We start from the raw sequence: 18,642 nt of genomic DNA on the forward strand, positions 1-18,642 counted from the left end.
ATGGGATACACTGTTATCGATAAAAAAATATTAAATTTTGCCGAAAACACTACAGGGGGTGATTTTGGGAAGATGTGTGCTGGGCGTGTCATGCGTATGTGCAAGGCATGCCACATTTTTTTCACATGTGTAAAGTTATCTAAAAAATACCTGTGTGATTTCGCCCTAAAGGCACAAACAGATGAAGCAGGACGCGTTGATGTCATCAATGAATTTCCACTGTGAAGTCGTCGTAGGGGGTCGACCGGGCTGAGTCAGTTAGAGTTCACGTTTACAAAAATATTACTAAAAAAAGCTATGTATAACGTCGGCCATTTTTTTGTACCCTAAATCTGTTCTGTGGCATAATTTTCCCATGGTGAAAAACAAGGTCTGGGCAGTAGCACCGATACATGGCACAAATATACAAGTCTGACCAGCAGAACTACAGAAATACTTTCCAATAGATTTATGGGGGCAGGGCGAGTGAGACGACTGTGTTGGTAATGCACAACTATTTATTTCGATAGCCGGGGACGAAGTGAATGCTTGTCGGCGAAGCAATGGCCAACCGATGGTTTTGCGGTCAGTATCCCGGGGTAGCCACAGATTATTTTCAATCGAGGTCAACTTAAAGCTTGAACCCGGAAACATTTCAGTGGTTAGCGTTAACCACTGAGCTATACTGCTGAACACATTTGTCACTTCTAGCTAAACCCAAGCACGCGTTAATGCCTTTTGGTGGTGTTTTACCTTCAATAGTTTCCAAATATTTTAAGGTCAATGCAAATATGTACTAGGGTTGTGTAGTGCCAGATTTTACATTTTAGAAATTCACTGGAGTTTATGAGTTTTGTAGAATTTTTGCGATTATATAATAGTTTTGTCTGCAGTTAAGACAAAGATCTTCTTTGTTTGGAAATCCTTAGAATAATATGTACTATAACGAACGCTTTGCGCGCGCTTGTACTGATCTTGCTGTGGGAGACCAGATGAGTCGTCGTTCTTCCAGGAAAGCGTGGTATTAGGAAACGTTGACTAACCTAGGATACAATATAATTATCGGGAAGGTTCCTGATTGCTGGCTCGTCTCGTCGATAACAGCTTCCTCGTGATCGGGAAAACTGGCTCTCCGGTCATTTGGTCGGTCCTCTCACGGCTAACGCTTCTCCAGAAGCTGAGTGAGGAATACAGGGGACGTTGTGCTGGAACTCAGGGGAGGGAGTGATGATCCACTCAACCTCACGGCGGTTCTTCAGCAAGATGGCGGACCTCTGGGCTCCATTCGCGATGGGAACGGACGCGGGGGGAGGTCGCGGGGAAGGTCCTTCCCCGGTGGATGTCGGCGTGTGAGAGAGCTTCTCTCGAGGTGCTCGAGAGGAGCATACTCGTTGGTACGGTAGAGTCACGGGTGCCATCCGAAGTATTACTATTCCTACTAACTGAAGGGACACTCGGGAGGACGTCGCGTTACAGTACATAGTGCGCCACTGAATCTATTTTCTGCAAGTAATGTGTTATATAAGATGTAATTTTAATTTTAGGGAAAATTTATGGTGAAACATAGTCGTGAATTCTGCGACAAAACGAGCATCCATGGTTTGCGATACGTGAGCGAAAATGGCGCCCATTGGTTTCAATCCATCTTGTGGGCATCTTTCGTCATATCTGGAGGTGTATTTTGTTGTATACTCATGTATTTAGTGTGGATCAGATTTGACACTAATCCTACCATTACTGCAGTGAGTAAATTTCCATTACTAGACATATTGAGTAATTGTGAACCAGTAAATATTAGACAAAAATTCAAATTTACAGGTGGAAACTATCAACTATCCCATATGGAACGTTGCTTTTCCAGCAATGACTATTTGCAATGTCAACAAAGTGCAAAAATCAAGAACTGTAAAAATTAAAAACATGCTGTAAATATTTATATTTTTTCATATCACTACTACGTTTATTATGAAAAGCACTACTACATTTTTTATGAAAAGCACTATTTACATGGTAAAAGGATTACTTCAAACTATTATTTACATGGTAAATGTATTATTTCACACATTGCGATCCCGCAAACGACAACCTTTGCCACGAAAATCGCGAATACGATTTATCTGACACTCGAGTTCTCGTTAGTATGATACTTTACGTAGGTAAATCTCAATGGATGGAAGTTTCAAGTACCAGATGTTCCGTAATCGAGATTTTAGTGACGTGCGCGAGATCGTTTTGTGCGGAATAAGCACCAAACCTATTTACATATGCAGTTTCATTCCATTCCTGTCTAGCTTGCAAAAGGCACTTTCATTTATTATATTTAACTTGCAAGCCGAGAGGGAGGTTTGGTATCCATGAAATTGTATGAATCGTGTATATATGTATACACGATTTAACGATGTAACACACGATGTAACATATGTATGTTACACTTGAAGTGTATCTTCCAGTTATAATATATTTTGACTAGTTGGAATATATTCTATCTAACCTGGTACCAACTACCGTTATAGTTGAAGTGTATTTTCAGTTGTAATATATGTCGACTAGTTGGAATATATTTCGTCTAACTACGTAATTTGATTCATATGGCGAATTACATTCCAACTGGTCAAAATATATTACAACTGAAAATACAGATCAACTATAAGTTGGTATCAGGTTAGATGGAGAGATTAGATTTTCGTGAAAACGTCACTCGACTAGTAAATTGGGTTGGAAAGTTACATTTTTGTTTTGAACACATTCTTAGAGTTATCGTAATACGGTTCTCATTGCCTTTATTCGTAATATCTAGCAAATATTAACGCGTTATTGAATTCTAAAGTATTTGTAAAAACATCAGAGCTGTCAAAACTCAACTGTTATATTACACCGGTTCCCGGAAAGATGCACTAGATTGCACTGAATAGTGGCGCAGTTTCGAGAAGTCGTAATTTTCAAAGGCGCTCAAAAATAACCTACGCAATAGAATTCCACAGAAAAAGGGTCGTACCCTCGGATAACATTCAAATACACCTTGACGCTTTTTTGTGGAATTCTATTGCGTTAGTTCTCCTTGAGCATCTTTGAAAGTTTGGATGTCCCGAGAGTGCAATTATCTCGAGTGCATTGTTCCGGTCACCATTACAACTGGCGCACATTGTTGACAGTGTATTTGCGCTTGTAGAGATATAATTTACTAGTTGAATTGTATTCGAATATGAATGACCTAAAACGCCAGTTGGAATATAGTATTACAACTAAAAATACACTTCTCATCTACCCTCTTTTATGGGGGTGGAAATAGATCATCCAGGAATACATATTATTTGTCTAAAAAATTTTTATGTCTATAACATGTTTCTACTCTTCGTCTTCTTTTTTTATCATTTCCTTACTACCAGGGTACATGTTCAGTTGATGAAAAATTTCACAATACATACATATGTACTTCCATGACTTGCTATTCTCTGTTTATCATCTGATTGCAGATTTGCTTTTTTTGCATACATGTCTCTATAGTGCTTTATTTGTCTTTTAATATCATTTAAAAAATCAGATTGGCCAACAAGGTGCCGGAAGATGTCGCAATGAAGTTTTTCACTTCACTAGCTAACCTCGTCGTATTTCAAAGACTAAGCGACAACTTCACCGAAATATTCAAAATACTAAATAACAACGGATACACTACCGAAAAATTGATGCTAGAGGTAAAGTCTAAAATTTAATAAAGATTTAATTACAAAAAGATAATTATAAATAATATAACTCATCCTTCTCGCATTTGGTTATTATTCAGCTGATGCAACCTTGCAGCGAATTGTTGAAGCGTTGCAGCTGGATGGGAACCAACATAAAGTGCATGGATCTATTCAAGACAGTCAAAACAGACGAAGGTTTCTGCTGCTCCTTCAACTATTACCATTCAAATGAGACATTTGAAAGGTTTAATTTTTCATATATATTTTTTTCAACACACAAAATCCACTTTTTCTGAATTAATCCTGACGAAATCTAACAATTTTAGCATCGATCCGTCAAAGATTAGTGGCTATATACATACATATGTATATAATTCTTTCAATTTCTATGTATGTAATTCTTTCAAACCAAGTGGTCACGGATTCAATCCAACGCTCTAAGGGTAGTTAGCGCTTGGGTGCAAATCCAAAATTTGCGCCCCCTCCCCCAAAAAAATGAAAAAATAATAATAAAATAAAAAAAAAATCAAACATTGACAGAATATAAACATATGTATATATTTTTTTATGGGGATATTTTTGTGCGCCTCCAATACGATATATTTCGAACATTTCACTTTATTATTTAAAATTGAAGGCCTTTTGTAGAAATGTTTATATTATTGTAGAATTCGATGGTATAGGGAGGATTGCGGGAGAGATAATCAAAGACGATGTTGGTCCATCAATGTACGTTTATTGTACATTAAGTATACACACGTGCGCGTACGCACCTACCGGTGGCCATCCGGCCAGCGGCTCTACTACCAACTGTCAGTTGGCGTCACACTTCTGCCAACTCCCAAACAGTGTACACTCATGTGTATCACTGTTTGTACATCACTCCTCAACATTACTCATTACATAATTCACTCACACACATAAAATCCCACATTATATCTTAAAGTAATATACCTTTTAGCTGATGTAACTCAATAAACACTTAAATTATTGACAATTTAATTTTACTTTCGATCCAATTGTTATCTGATATTAGTTATTGAACGTGTGTACATGTTAATGTGGGGTTTGGTGCAAACGATCGACAAGCGCCAGACAGGCTGAAACACAGATTAACTGGATGGCTGCTTTAAACGCAATTCTCGACTTCATGAATGATAGATTGCATTGATAGATGACGAGTAACCTTTCGATGTGCACAGATGCAATTATTAAAATTGAGTTGGATCTTTCTGGCGAGTTTAATAAGGCAAAATTCGGAACTAAAGTATCAGAAGCACAGAACGTATACGGGTAGGTATGTCGGGACTTCGGGTAGATTTCGCTTAGTGTAAGTGCGAGCAGTGCGCACGCATAAGGTACACGTGTCGTTAATCTGTAGTTCAGTCTGTCTGGCGCTTGTCGATCGTTTGCACCGCATCGGTTAATGTGCATTACGTTTCTGCCATCGCTGCTTTTTTCCCCACACTTTTGCACACGAAACGTAGACCTTGGCGACGTTGCAAATTTATATCAATTTTTGTTTAACGGAATCTGTCGATATATTTTTTTGAATTTAATTTTTATTTCCGTGGAGCTTGGCGCTCTTTGGGGCTTTGGCACCCGGGTGTTCTGCACCCTCAAATCATCCCTTAGAGCGGCCCTGCTGCCCGGTGCTACTGCAGACCTTGGATATGTGACTTCACGTCGATCGTTTCTTATCAGAGTTTGCCAATTCATCTGATTTTAATTGAAACGGTTCCAATAAGTTGGCTACCTTGACCTGTTTCTCGCAAATTTCGAGTTTCCTGCACCTCGAATTAATGCATGCAAATTTATAAAATTTATCTATACATAATTGTCTCTATGATGTTCTGTAAAAATTAATCGATAAATTGTTTATCGATATTTGTAATTGGCCAGGAAGATACATTGGGGCTAGCCTGTTTGGCCTTCCTGGTATATATTTATATATGTACATACATATATGTAAAATAAATATAAAACACATGCGTTATATTTCAGCCCTGACACAAACAAAGACTCCAAATTTAAAAATCGTATCTTACACGTGGCTGGAGCTGGAATACATACCGGAATGAGTGTAGTATTGGATGTTCAAGAAGATGAGTACGTTTCAGCCACGAGAATCATACCTTCCGCTTTGGTAATTTTTCCAAAAGCCAAGATTTTATTGAAAGATTTCATGTCACATATTTTATTACATATGTACATATCTTCCCAGGTTCACATACATGACGCTCTGGACTATGCTGAAATGAAGATTTTAGCGTTGTTGGTAGAGAAGGGAGAGTTGGTTCAAATGCCTATAGATCCTTCTGTGATCGATACTACCAATGATGTTAAATCGTTGCACCACTCTAAAAGGAATTGCATGTTTAGTGATGAGGTAAATTAATACCCTATTTAACATATACTCAATCGAACATTTTAATATGTTCTCATCTACGATCGGATCGGGGTTTCAACGTATTTGTTTACATTCTTCTGAAAAACCTAAAGTTCTTACTGACTTCATTATATGGATTTTGAGCAGTGGCGGCTCGTAAGAATTCATAGTGGCGGGGCTGCAGAGATGAATCGGCATGTAATAGCTCGTTGACCATACAGGAGACCATACAAAAATAGGGTTATTGGATTATTAGTCACATTGCAATCGCCCAAGACAATTTTTGCCATGAAAATCGCGAATACGGAATATTTGGCATTTAAGAGGGCTGTATACCCGAAACCTTAATTTTGTTGCCGTTCCTTTCTTCGATATATATATTGAGTGAATGCGACAATATATATATCAATATATATATTGAGTGAATGTGACAGTTGCGCTTCAACCAGATAATACGTATTTTAAATCGACAAAATCGAGGTTTCGTATTCTCCAGTTTTATCCTCCGAAACTAAACCAATTTAAAAAAAAATTCATCATCGATATGAGAAAGATATTTTCTATGTTTGTGTGCTCGTATTTTTTTAAAAATCAACTGTTAAATAAGCACGCTTTTTTCGTGGGTGTAAAAAAGAGGCGATTTTATAGATGTTTGGCGGCTCCTAGCTCCTATAAAAAATAGCTAATCAAAAAAATAAAACCACAGAAACTTGCCTATGGTAGATATCCATAGCATATTAAAAAATAATTTCTCTTTTGCCATAATTGAGGAAGGGAGAAGTGTAATACGTTTGTATGGACAAGGCGCTGGTGTCCAGCCCTCTTTATATGATAGACTTTTCGGCTGCCAGATGTTCCGTTATAGAGATGTTAGTGACTTTTGGGCGAGCGCTTTGTGATCTATAATCATCGAAACAAAAATAGCATGCATATATGTATATGTACTCAAGGGTAACTCGTATTTAAGGATAACAGGGGCACTGCCCCACACACATTTCTCCTAACGAAAAAAAAATTGTGTATTTTTGGTGATTCATCAATAGTCAAGAAGTGTTTCTTTATCCCACTCACCATGCGGTGAGCAGAACCGGTTCGCAACTCAGTTTGGGGCAGTCGCTAATCTGCCGTGGTCCCGTGGTTGCCAGCTTCAGTTTACCTGATACTCTGGCACTTACGAATAGTATTGTGCGTGGAGTGTAGACAGTCATTCGGAGTATAGAAAAAAGATTCTTAGTTCAGTGTACAGAAAGTCGCTTTTTAATTGGCTGTGTAAATGTCTCTTTGGAGCAGAATAAGCCAGTCCCGGAATAATATATACATATGTATATTCTATATAAATTCGAAAAAAATACGACACCGTCAACGTTTTTCAACATTTCGACTATAATTTGCAAGTTACTTAAATTGTCAATCACAATATGTCAATTCTTTCATTTTAATCAAAATTATTTTTTATTAGTCACATTTTTATAAGCCTCTTCTATGTTTTAACTTTTTTAGAACAAATAATGAACCAAGTCGATAGTTAAAGTCATTTTCCTTGCATAAAATGTTACTAAAAAATATTAAGTTCATTTTTTTGGAAGAAACATGTAGAAGGGATGGGGGGGGGGGCGGATTTAGCTTCCTCATGCCCCACCTATTTTTAAATTCACGAGTCGCCCCTGCATGTATGTACTATACTGGGAGGTCTGCAGCCCGCAACCAGTGCCAGTCTTACACCCAATGGCGCCCTCGGGCGATTTTTTCTAAACACCCTTAGAAAAAAATTTCGCCTTTGGCGCTCTAATCTAAAATTTTGTATGGCTTTTGCCCTCTAATTTTAAAATTTAAAGCGCCTTTGACGCATCGAGCGGCGCCCTAACTTATTTGGTGCCCTCGGGTGCCGCCCGACCCAGCCCCCCCCCCTAAAGCCGGTACTGCCCGCAACTCATATATAAACGATCCGCCACTGATATTGAGTTAATTCTATCATTGTGTATTTTTTGTGTTAAAACTAATGAAACGATTATTTTTATCAACAGGTTTCTCTAACTGTAGGAGCTTATGGTTATGAAAATTGCATAATTGAATGTCGCATGAATGCAATACTCGACAAGTGCGGCTGCATACCGTTTTATTATAACGTGAAATACTACAAATGTAATAAAAAAAATAGTATTAATTCAAATCTAATAATGCTTGTATATGTATCTATATTTATATGGGAGAGTCCACTAATTAGCCTGGTCTATAGAAGCTACTTATTTAGTAGTAGTGACCGAGGGCACTATTGTACGCACACTAAGGGCGAAATCACACAGCAAGGAACGCGGCACGTGGTTTTTTTAGATACTTTTAACATGCGGAAAAAATGTGGCATGTCTTGCACATATTCATGGCACGTCCAGCACACACCGTCTCAAATCACCCCCTGGAGTGTTTTCGGTGAAATTTTATCCTTGTATTTGTCCTTGCTTGACAGTGATCGATAACTGTGTATTCCATTGTAACGTAGGAAAGAGGAGCTGCCGGTTTATTGCATTAGGGATTATCCGTAACCTATAGTGCGGTCGGGAGTGGACAATGGAGACCCCCGAATTGGCTTAACGGGACGCACTAAGTGGCGGGTAGAATTCTCAGAACTAAGAGCGCGAAAGCGTGAGACTGTGAGAACGTACGTGCCTAAACAATAGATAAACAAAAGGATCGAGGAAGCTGTCCTTTAAAAGGAGGTACTTAGGCCATATCAGATTATTCTGGAACGAGCGCTGGCTGCGCATGGACCTCCTTAATCATTCAATAAATGCTGTGAAGCGACTTTGGCCTTTCATTTGGATCCTTCACCCACCCCTACGCAACACCATATTTTAAGAAATGTAGGAGAACCCCCACAGCGGGGAGCCAAGCACACGACGTGCTGTTTTTCCCTGTGTGATTTCGCTTTAATGCACTTATTTGGCTAAAATACTCAATGCTATATAAACTGGTCCGATTAGATTTCTCCTCTATGTATCTATGTTTAGTTTAATGGAAATGATTAATTGCAGACAAACCAAAAATAAGATTTTGTGAACTCTCCGATATGGAATGCATGGGAAAGAATCACCGTGAGTGAAATCATCTTACATAAATATTCATTTATAAAAAAAAATAAACTAATCTTTTTTTATAATTTAAGGTTCTTTCAACACGTTGTATTCGGGTGATGTAAAAACTTTAGGAGGCGGAGGAGAAAACGGCCTGAAATGCACATGTTTTCCTACTTGTGACGTCAATTGGTACAGCTACACCATGGATATCGGTCATATGGTGAACACAATGTACACTGAATAATTTAAATCTGAATATATGTATCACAATGAACTTGTGTACGTCTTTAAAATACATTTAAAAACTTTCAGGGAGGCATTCAACTCTAGCGATGTGGTTGTGATGCATACTTACTTCGCCGAGTTTAGTTGCATCAAATACAAGCAGAGCAATTTGATAACTTGGGACGGATTGTTTGGTAGTTGATCACCTTGAGAATATATTCTACTAAATTGATACAGTTGAAAATGGTTGTGTTGTTTTGCAGCATCCTTCGGTGGCATATTCGGACTCTGTCTCGGGGGTTCTATTCTGAGCATCGTCGAAATCGTCTACCACTTCACGATAAAAATGTACATGTCTTTCAGAATGCAAACCAATGAAGTAGTGGACGTGAAACAGGCCAGAGAAAAAGTTAATGCTAGTTCAAAATGGAATAAGTCGACGATGAACGACGGAGTCGATAAATTTAACAAGTCGATAATTCAAAAGCCCGATAACGACTATGGTTATAGAGTGCAAAAGTATCCACGGAAGTATGGCCAGCTGGTTCTGCAACCGTATGATTCGGAGAACGATGTGTTTTATATTAATAAGTTGAATACACGATATGCGAACTCCAAGTATTAAAATATGTAGGATGTGATTCATACTGTAGAGTTAGCGGCACATACATTTTAGTCGATTGTATCTTAATTATTAAGTAGTAACGGTCAGTAATCTGTTATTTTCAGTAAATACCTTTTTGAGAAGTAGTCATTTAGTGACAATACTTAACAACTCACTCACTGACAAAATTAAGTTACTAGCTAATATTATGAGTGAGCACAGATTGTAGTTAATGTAGTATTTTATGCAAATTTATTGTCTGTTACAACTTGGTCTACTGTTTTCCCAATCTATACTGAATCAAAAAAGTAAAAGAACTTATTGGAAGTACATACATATGCATGTATTATATATTATATAATATTAGCCAAAAATAGGACATGATATTATATACATATGTGGGTGGAATTCCTAAACAGTTGACGTTGTTCAGGACCACGGTGGGAATATGGCGGTGGAGATGAAGATCAAACACGTGCGTTTTCAGTCATGTTGTTTATTAAAACGACACCACGCGGTGGCTTAGCGACCAACCGCCCCCAGTGGAAGGTTAACTTCTACTAACTGTAAAATAGCGGTCGCTTTCGCGCCCTCTGCCACTTTCCATCCCCTCTCTACAATCGGTCGTAACATACCCTTTCTCAGCCATAGCCCATACATCAGCCTTTCGTTCAATTCCAACACTACACACATGTATGTAGAACAGTTAAAAAATAAATATATGTAAGTAGTAGTGCTCAAGTTTGGGTAATCGTTTTTTGACAAATTATGTAATTAGAAACTGAAAGCAGTGACTTTTACACGATAATATATGGAATATTATATAAATAATGAATTGCAAAATAAATAACTGAAAAACATTTCGTTTGTTTAATTGATACTGTTACGTATATTAAAATAAGAGGTTAGTAACGGTTAAGTGCAATCGAATTAAGCCGAGGCGCATCCCTGACACTGTGCGACCGTTATAATTGGTTTCGAGGATTATCCCCCGGAATGCACTTAGCGAGGTAGCGATAACTCGGGGTCGCATTCCGGTAGAGTTCTCAGAATCCACAGCGGTAGCGTGGGACATCTAGGACGTGACCATAACAATAGACAAGCAAACCGGACGTTGAAGATGTCCTGAGAGACCTGCCCCTTATAAGACGGTACTTAGGCGATATCAAGACATTCTGGACTGAGCACTGCCAGTGTGTGTATCTCCTTAATCATCAATAAATGCTGTGACACGACTTTGGCCGTTTACTTGGATCCTCCACCCACCTCTACGCAACAATACTAAATAAAATTATACAATAATTAAAAAACTTTAAATTTTCCTCTATGACCTGAATTGACGACTTATTTGATTAATTTAAAATTTATTTATTATTTAACCAGCAGAATAGACTAGTGGTTAGCATATAATGCTTTGAACAAAGTGGTCACGGGTTCAAATCCTACTGGTTTCTGCTGGCCAGACCTCGGATTTGTGACTCTAATTCGATTATTTCCTATCAGATTTTGCCAATTTATCTTATTTTCATTGAAATGGTACCAACAAATTGGCAATCTTACCCATTTTCTCGCAAATCTCAGATTTTCAGCAATCTCGAATTTCGCTGAATTGTATAAAATGCTGCAAATTTACAAATTCGACCATAGTTATCTCGGTGGGTGTTAGTTGATATATATTTACTTTGTATAATACTTGTATCAAATGTGCCTGTACAATGTTTCTAGCTAGAAAAGCGAATTGGAGTTACCTGTTAGACATACTTCCTGGTATACATTTAAAAAAATAAAAATAGAATATAAGCTTATTTAGAAAAATATATTTGTTGATAAAATAGCTTTCTTGTAAAACCAGGTACAGATAATTTTTTACAAAATAAGCCATAGCGAAGAATAAAAATAACGAATTGTGGTTCAGCTTATTTTATTTATCAATACATTCCAGAATAAAGCATTTCAAATAATAAAAAGATTATTATGTATTATTTTCAGTCCGTTCTAGCAATCACTTCTAGTTCTAACAATCACACTTGAAGTTCTTCCGATGTGGAAACCTCCATTGGAATTTCATTTAATCTCTTTTTCTTAACGTAATGCTCTATTCTATTTTCCAAAGTTTCTGTAATAACCACACGAACACATTACTATATTAAATATATATTCAAATGAGTGAATAGAACAAGCTTTAAATATAATTACCACACGTCGGCCTCTTCAACAATGGCACGTATGTCTTTGGTCTGACGCCTTGTATTAAATCATACGCCGAAAAAACTTTAATACTGAATTCTTCTTTGCTATACGTTTTAATATTTGTTTGAACGGACTCTTTATTCAATTGCCGCTTACATTCTACGCTATACAAATTTTCCAAATCGTTTATAACATCTTTGATCATAGACGCTCTAGAAAGCATAAAATATCATAATAATGTTATAAAAAAAAACGTCACATAGTTTAAAATATCACTTACTCTATGGCTGCCTTTGTCCATTGTTCTCGGAAACACTTGATAACCATAACCAAATCTTCTATGTCAACATTCCACCACTTCTTCAGTTTATTGCCAATACCTAGTACAGTTTTTTGGTTTAGAAGATCAGCAGTGATGTTTAACTTTTCGAGTTCATCGGGATCATCATTTTTAATGACATCATACTGACAGTGAAACAAATTTAATGGTGAATCTATCGCCATATTATATTGAGGTTTCCTATAAAGTTGAAACAATACTATTTCATTATAATGCTGTTACTATGATCATATATAAAATATCGCTATTCTTTGTATCTGTGTGCGATAACGCTCGTTACTCTTTGTATCTGTGTGCGATAACGCTCGCCCAACTATAATAGTCGTTTTGATTCCACAAAAAGTACAATATAATTATAAATGTATATATAATATCGCTATTCTCTGTCTGTGTCTGCGATAAAGCTCGCAGAAGTATTATACAGTCGTTTTGATTCGACATATGTATGTCACAGTTAAAACACTGCCAATAAAACGTATGAATATAATAACGAATCACGACAAAACCTTTATATATATACATGTAGTGTTGGGATTGAACGAAAGGCTGATGTATGGGCTATGGCTGAGAAAGGGTATGTTACGACCGATTGTAGAGGGGGGATGGAAAAGTGGCAGAGGGCGCGAAAGGACCGCTATTTTACAGTTAGTAGAAGTTAACCTTCCACTGGGGGCGGTTGGTCGTTAAACCACCGCGTGGTGTCGTTTTAATAAACAACATGACTGAAAACGCACGTGTTTGATCTTCAATTCCACCGCCACATCCCATCGTGGTCCTGAATAGCGTCATCTATTCAGGAATTCCCCCCCCACAATTGGAGGCTCGTCCGGGATTAGGCGGCAGTTTGAAGACCACGTGCTACAATGTATCGGAGGAGGAGGCCGACATCTGGTCGTAGGACGTCGAGAGGGGTTCGGGAGAGGGCGATAGAAGAGCCAGTCGCCAGCCGAGCCAAGCTGACTTTCCAAGACATGGAGGGCGCCGTCCCCATTTTCACCGGAAACGACGACTATCCGGTAGAAAAGTGGGTGGCGCAGATCGAAGAAGTCGCACACTCGGCAGGTTGGGGCAGCATGGAAAAGCTGCTGTTTGGGAAACGCCTGGTCAAGGGGGTGGCCGAGAGGTTCCTGCGCATACAAGATGGGGTCTATTCGTGGGAGAAACTCAAAAGCGCATTACTGGAGGAGTTCGCTCGGATGGTGAGTGGGGCGTCAGTCCATAGGAGGCTGTCCAAGTCGCAGAAAACGTCAGAGGAATCGGTCAACGAGTACTTTTACCGGATGCGGGAGATGGCGAGCGTGGGTTCGATCGAGGATCGCGACCTCATGGAATACGTCATCGACGGGATCCCTGGCAGGTCTTCTATGAAGGGGATGCTGCATGGTGCCCGCAATTTGAAGGAGTTCAGGGACAAGTTGAGCGCCTTCGAAGGGCTGGTGGAAAAGGTAAAGGCAGAAGAAGCAGCCGCAACCGTAGCCACGGCCAAAGCAGTGCCCGCACCCTCAACTGGAGGCGGCTGGAGACCCAAGGCGAGGACGCCGGCACTGATCGACACAGGCAGTGAAGACAACCTCGCCGGCGAGAACTTCGTACATCGATGCGGCATCATCACTAGTGAAAGTGTTCCTGTGGTAAGAGACCAATGTAACAGCTCCGGTGCCATTCGTAGAAAAGCTGCGGAAGGAGTAAGGAGGGCTGATTCGGACTTGAAGGATGGAGAGCAAGAAAAAATCAAAGTGGAACGCGATAAAACGTCAAAACCACGAGTTCCGATCGAGGTTAAGTTGGAACAGAGTCTGCGGAGGGAAAAAGAAGAACGGGCTTCACAAGAGATGTCTGCTCATGCAGAACCCAACGATTCCTGTTCAAGCGAGGCTGATGTAACATCAAACATGTCACATGGTCAGATGGTGAGGACCCCCTTAGAGCCTCCAGCGTCGCCGTCTCGAGCTCATTTGGACTATTCTTCAGTGCGACCGAACACAGAAAATCGATCATCAACCACAGATTCAATTAGGATGAAGAATGATGAAAGTAAGCATCGCAAACCATGTGGAATAGACGTTTCCAATAATGAAGAGGACGGTGTAGACATGAGTGATCGAAGTGAGGACACGGGTAATGGAGGCCTGGACATGGGTGATGGAAGTATGGACGGTGATGGTTTGCATATTGGAAGGCTTTGGGACAACGGAGACATGGCGTTTTCAAATAAAGATGAACCGCCCGATGGTCAATTCAGTAAAGGGTCTCATGGTCATTCGAAGAATCCTAAAGATGAAGATGAAGAAAATGGGAAATATAAAGAAAAAGATATGGATAAATCACCAGAAGAAATAAGAGACCCAGCCAAAATTTCAACACCAAAGGACAATGTATTCACTTTCAAGCTCGGTCGTAGTCAGATTGATGTTACTTTAATGGAAAATAAAATAAGACCATGGATTAAGAAAGGAGTTTTTGGATATATCGGTGAACCAGGAACGATATTGGTCAACTTCATATGTGGCAAGATACCACATGGAAAGCTGTGGGGCGACGGGAGGTCCATCGCGGACAACATCATCGGACAGCCGCGTGGAATCGCGACTGGCATCGGATAGTGTTTAGGTTGTGCCGATTGAAGTGAAGTGTGTGTCAGTGAATTAGAGAATAAGTGGAGTACCCGGAGGGGTTTTAGTTAAGCCTTACATGATATTTGATTATTGTTTTATTTTGTTAGTAGTTAAGATTTGAAATATTGTTAATGTTTTATTGATTATTCTAGTGTTTTCATGTTTTGGCGAGTGTTTGGTATGTTGAATAATGTTTTAATTTGGTCACATGCCTAGAAGAATATGAGATAATTGTATTGAAATGTAATTCTAGTGATGTTTTAAAATGTGATTTGTTTCCGATGTAAAGGTGTTAATTTTAATGCTATGTATTTCCTGTAATGATTTTAAAATGTGATTTGTTTCCGATGTGAAGGTGTTGATTTTAATGCTATGTATTTTTTGTAATGATTTTAGATTGCAATTGTGATGATTTATGTGTAACTTTAATTGTGATGATCTGTGTGTAACTTTTTTGAAGATTGAATTGTATTGAACGTGAAAAATTGATATGATACTGAAATATGTTTAAGGTTACTGTGGAGTAAGTTTGAGATTATTGTGGAGTATGTTGAAGACTACTGTGAAGTATGTCTGGGATTATTGAGAAGTATGTCTGAAAATTATGTGTAATATGATTGAGGAATGGCCCGGCAGGTGAGAGAAACCTGAGGGCAGGTTTGTGGTCAGGAAAGGCCGAGTTGTAGTGTTGGGATTGAACGAAAGGCTGATGTATGGGCTATGGCTGAGAAAGGGTATGTTACGACCGATTGTAGAGGGGGGATGGAAAAGTGGCAGAGGGCGCGAAAGGACCGCTATTTTACAGTTAGTAGAAGTTAACCTTCCACTGGGGGCGGTTGGTCGTTAAACCACCGCGTGGTGTCGTTTTAATAAACAACATGACTGAAAACGCACGTGTTTGATCTTCAATTCCACCGCCACATCCCATCGTGGTCCTGAATAGCGCCAACTATTCAGGAATTCCACCCACATACATATACTGTTTGCTACCAATGTTTCCTCTAGGAAAATAGTCTCAGAGAATTAAGGCCCATTTATTGAAAATTAATTTAATCAGTAGGCAGTTTTTACCATTTTTTTCATATTATACAATTAAATATGAATATTAAATATATTTAGTCCGCGTGCGGATCACACACAGGACCGACACAATTATTTAATTTTTTTTTTAATTTAATAACTTAATATGCCATAACTAGAGACACGTATTTTGGGCATCTATTTTTGTCAATTTTAGCGTTTTAGGGCATTAAAAATGTTAATACATTAAACAATGGCAGGTTGATGTAATAACATTAAATCACCGTCTATGGTAAACTGCAAGCTCTGTTTTATCCACTCAATTTCTTCACATAATAAATGAGTAAAAGGGATACGAAGACCCTTCTCAATTGTCTATTAATTTTATAAATTTTATGCAAATTTCACTTTTGTTTGTTATTTTAGCATCTATTCGCATATTTTACGAATTTAGCATCTATTCGGAATTTTAGCATCAATTAAGCATTAATAGCAAAGTGCCCAAAATACGTGTCTCTACTAATAACCCATACGATGATATTTCATCGGGCACAGCACTAGCATGTATATAGTAATCGTCTGTCAGTTCATGTCATTCTGATATATGCATGTAGTACGAGATATTAATGTAGGAACCAATTGAACATACCTAGGATGTTTATCAACATCGAGTAAATTTTGAACGATCGACGGCTGCTCGACTCCACTTCCGATCAAGAAGAGAACACCAGCTATACATCGGATCTGATGCCACAAGAATGCATTCGCAACTATTTTCAAATAATACATACTGTACTCTGTAAAAAAAATATATAAGAAATAATTAAGCGATTGTGGAAAATGTATAAATATAAACTAATTCAATATAAACTAATTCACCATTATCTTGAGATTCACTATTCTCAGGAATAACTTCGACGGAATGAATATGCCGCAGGTAAGACGTGACGCCGTTGGCCACATCCATTTTACACAGATTTCTAAAGTCGTGTGTTCCCACTAGATAGCCACTAGCTTGTCGCATGGCTTCAACGTCGAGCAACAATTTAGGAAACCAATACTTATACGTACGTTGTTTACAATCGAATCTAAAAATCCACAGGTAATTTATTACACGATAAAAAGCAAAGATTTGTTATTACCCAATCAATTACCTAGCACTGAACGGCTCACCGTTTTCACTCATACCGATAGGCATCCAAGATATTGCTCGTATATCATCGGGAAACAAACGATTTAAGACTTTACAATATGATATTTCTTTAGACAAGTTTCCGTATGATTCGGCCAATTCTTCGTTTGAAAGTTTGCTTCTAACTATCAATGATATTACCTGAAAATACAATGAATAGATTATTTGTATGTGTATTAGGCGAGATATTAAGGTACATATGCAAACATATTTGAACGTACCTGTCCACTAGCACTGACTCCTTTATCGGTTCTACCACATCGATGGTAGTTTGCTTTGTCTCGAGATGGAATCAACTGAGATTTTTGCAAGGCTTTAAATAGAAAATGCTCTATTGTGTTTGTGCTATCTTCTTGCACTGCTAAGCCGCGGTATTGTTTGCCAAAGTATCCCAATCGCAGAAGTATCCTTCTAAAGTTACATCTAGAATTTGAAAAGTTATTTATTTCATAATTTTTTGAAGTTCGTGAAAATATACATACAAAAAATAAGCAATTACTTTGTAAAATCAAATTTTTTCTTATTTTTTGATGTATCGAAATTATCATCAAGTGAAGTTTCTGTTGAGTCTATGTTCTTCGAAATGATACGTTTTAGTTGCAGATTGTGTGCCTCCAATTGCATTATTCTATCCACAAGTTCCTAACCAACAAAATTATTTATAGGTTATACATACAACTTCTACAATTATATTTATTTCTGATGGTATTACTACTGCTTAGTTTGATCATACCTCTTTATTAAGTTCTAAAAGTTCATTTTTGGTAAGATTTTTCGTTTTGCTACGATTTACAGTGAGTTTTGACATTTTGAATGTTTTGACAACGAGGTACTGTCAAAACTCTAACCATAACGATCAAAATTACAACCAGTGATATTAAATGTCAAAGAAAATACATTAATAAAATTAAAAGAAAAACAACATTCATAGCCGCTTAAAATTCCCATTATATTATTTTATCAAAATTTATTCCATTAAGTATTTGTTTGATAGAAATGTTCTATTTGTATTCGAACTTTGATCGAAAAAGATCTTCGATCAGTGTGTTTTGCTAGTGATGACGTATGAATGTGAAACTTGGACATAACTTGGATAGAACACGAAGTTTCTAAACAAAGTCCAATGCACTCCAAGAAGTATGGAACGCTGTATGCTTGGCATAACGAGGAAAGACAAGAAGAAGAATACGTGGGTGAGAAATATGACAAGAGTAGTGGATAGAGTAGAGATTGAAATGGTAATGGGCGAGCCACGTGGTTAGAAAAATGGACGAAAGCTGGACAAAATAAATCCTTGAGTGGTACCCGAGAGAATGCAAAAGGGTAAAAGGAAG

General features: G+C 38.1%; 2 protein-coding genes across 2 annotated transcripts; one reads left to right on the top strand and one right to left on the bottom strand.

The window, feature by feature from the left end:
- The first annotated feature begins 1,599 nt into the window (after positions 1–1,599).
- LOC143921678 (pickpocket protein 28-like) lies at positions 1,600–8,591 on the top strand. The gene is made up of 10 exons (XM_077445030.1): positions 1,600–1,653; positions 1,798–1,904; positions 3,521–3,671; positions 3,761–3,906; positions 5,667–5,808; positions 5,887–6,038; positions 7,095–7,236; positions 8,076–8,193; positions 8,276–8,372; positions 8,549–8,591. Exons 1-10 carry the CDS (start codon positions 1,600–1,602, stop codon positions 8,589–8,591), a joined length of 1,152 nt encoding a protein of 383 aa, XP_077301156.1.
- Positions 8,592–11,749: 3,158 nt separating this feature from the next.
- LOC143921076 (tRNA pseudouridine(38/39) synthase) lies at positions 11,750–18,187 on the bottom strand. Its single transcript, XM_077444201.1, has 9 exons — positions 18,042–18,187; positions 17,808–17,950; positions 17,530–17,731; positions 17,271–17,449; positions 16,996–17,204; positions 16,766–16,913; positions 12,422–12,661; positions 12,148–12,353; positions 11,750–12,067 (listed from the first exon to the last, which is right to left on the bottom strand). Exons 1-9 carry the CDS (start codon positions 18,114–18,116, stop codon positions 11,973–11,975), a joined length of 1,497 nt encoding a protein of 498 aa, XP_077300327.1. The 5' UTR covers positions 18,117–18,187; the 3' UTR covers positions 11,750–11,972.
- Between the last annotated feature and the right edge of the window lie 455 nt (positions 18,188–18,642).

Source organism: Arctopsyche grandis, chromosome 13 (genome assembly GCF_051622035.1).
Source record: "Arctopsyche grandis isolate Sample6627 chromosome 13, ASM5162203v2, whole genome shotgun sequence".
In the NCBI taxonomy this organism is placed as follows: domain Eukaryota; kingdom Metazoa; phylum Arthropoda; class Insecta; order Trichoptera; family Hydropsychidae; genus Arctopsyche; species Arctopsyche grandis.

Excerpts from the sequence above, each read along its gene's own strand:
- LOC143921678 (XM_077445030.1), top strand. The coding sequence starts at position 1,600 with ATGGCGCCCATTGGTTTCAATCCATCTTGTGGGCATCTTTCGTCATAT. Across the intron at positions 3,907-5,666 it reads TCAAATGAGACATTTGAAAG|CCCTGACACAAACAAAGACT; the intron begins GTTTAATTTTTC and ends GTTATATTTCAG. Across the intron at positions 8,194-8,275 it reads TAACGTGAAATACTACAAAT|CCTGGTCTATAGAAGCTACT; the intron begins GTAATAAAAAAA and ends TCCACTAATTAG.
- LOC143921076 (XM_077444201.1), bottom strand. The coding sequence starts at position 18,116 with ATGTCAAAACTCACTGTAAATCGTAGCAAAACGAAAAATCTTACCAAA. Across the intron at positions 17,732-17,807 it reads AAAAAATTTGATTTTACAAA|ATGTAACTTTAGAAGGATAC; the intron begins GTAATTGCTTAT and ends TTCAAATTCTAG. Across the intron at positions 16,914-16,995 it reads TAGTGAATCTCAAGATAATG|AGTACAGTATGTATTATTTG; the intron begins GTGAATTAGTTT and ends TTTTTTTTACAG.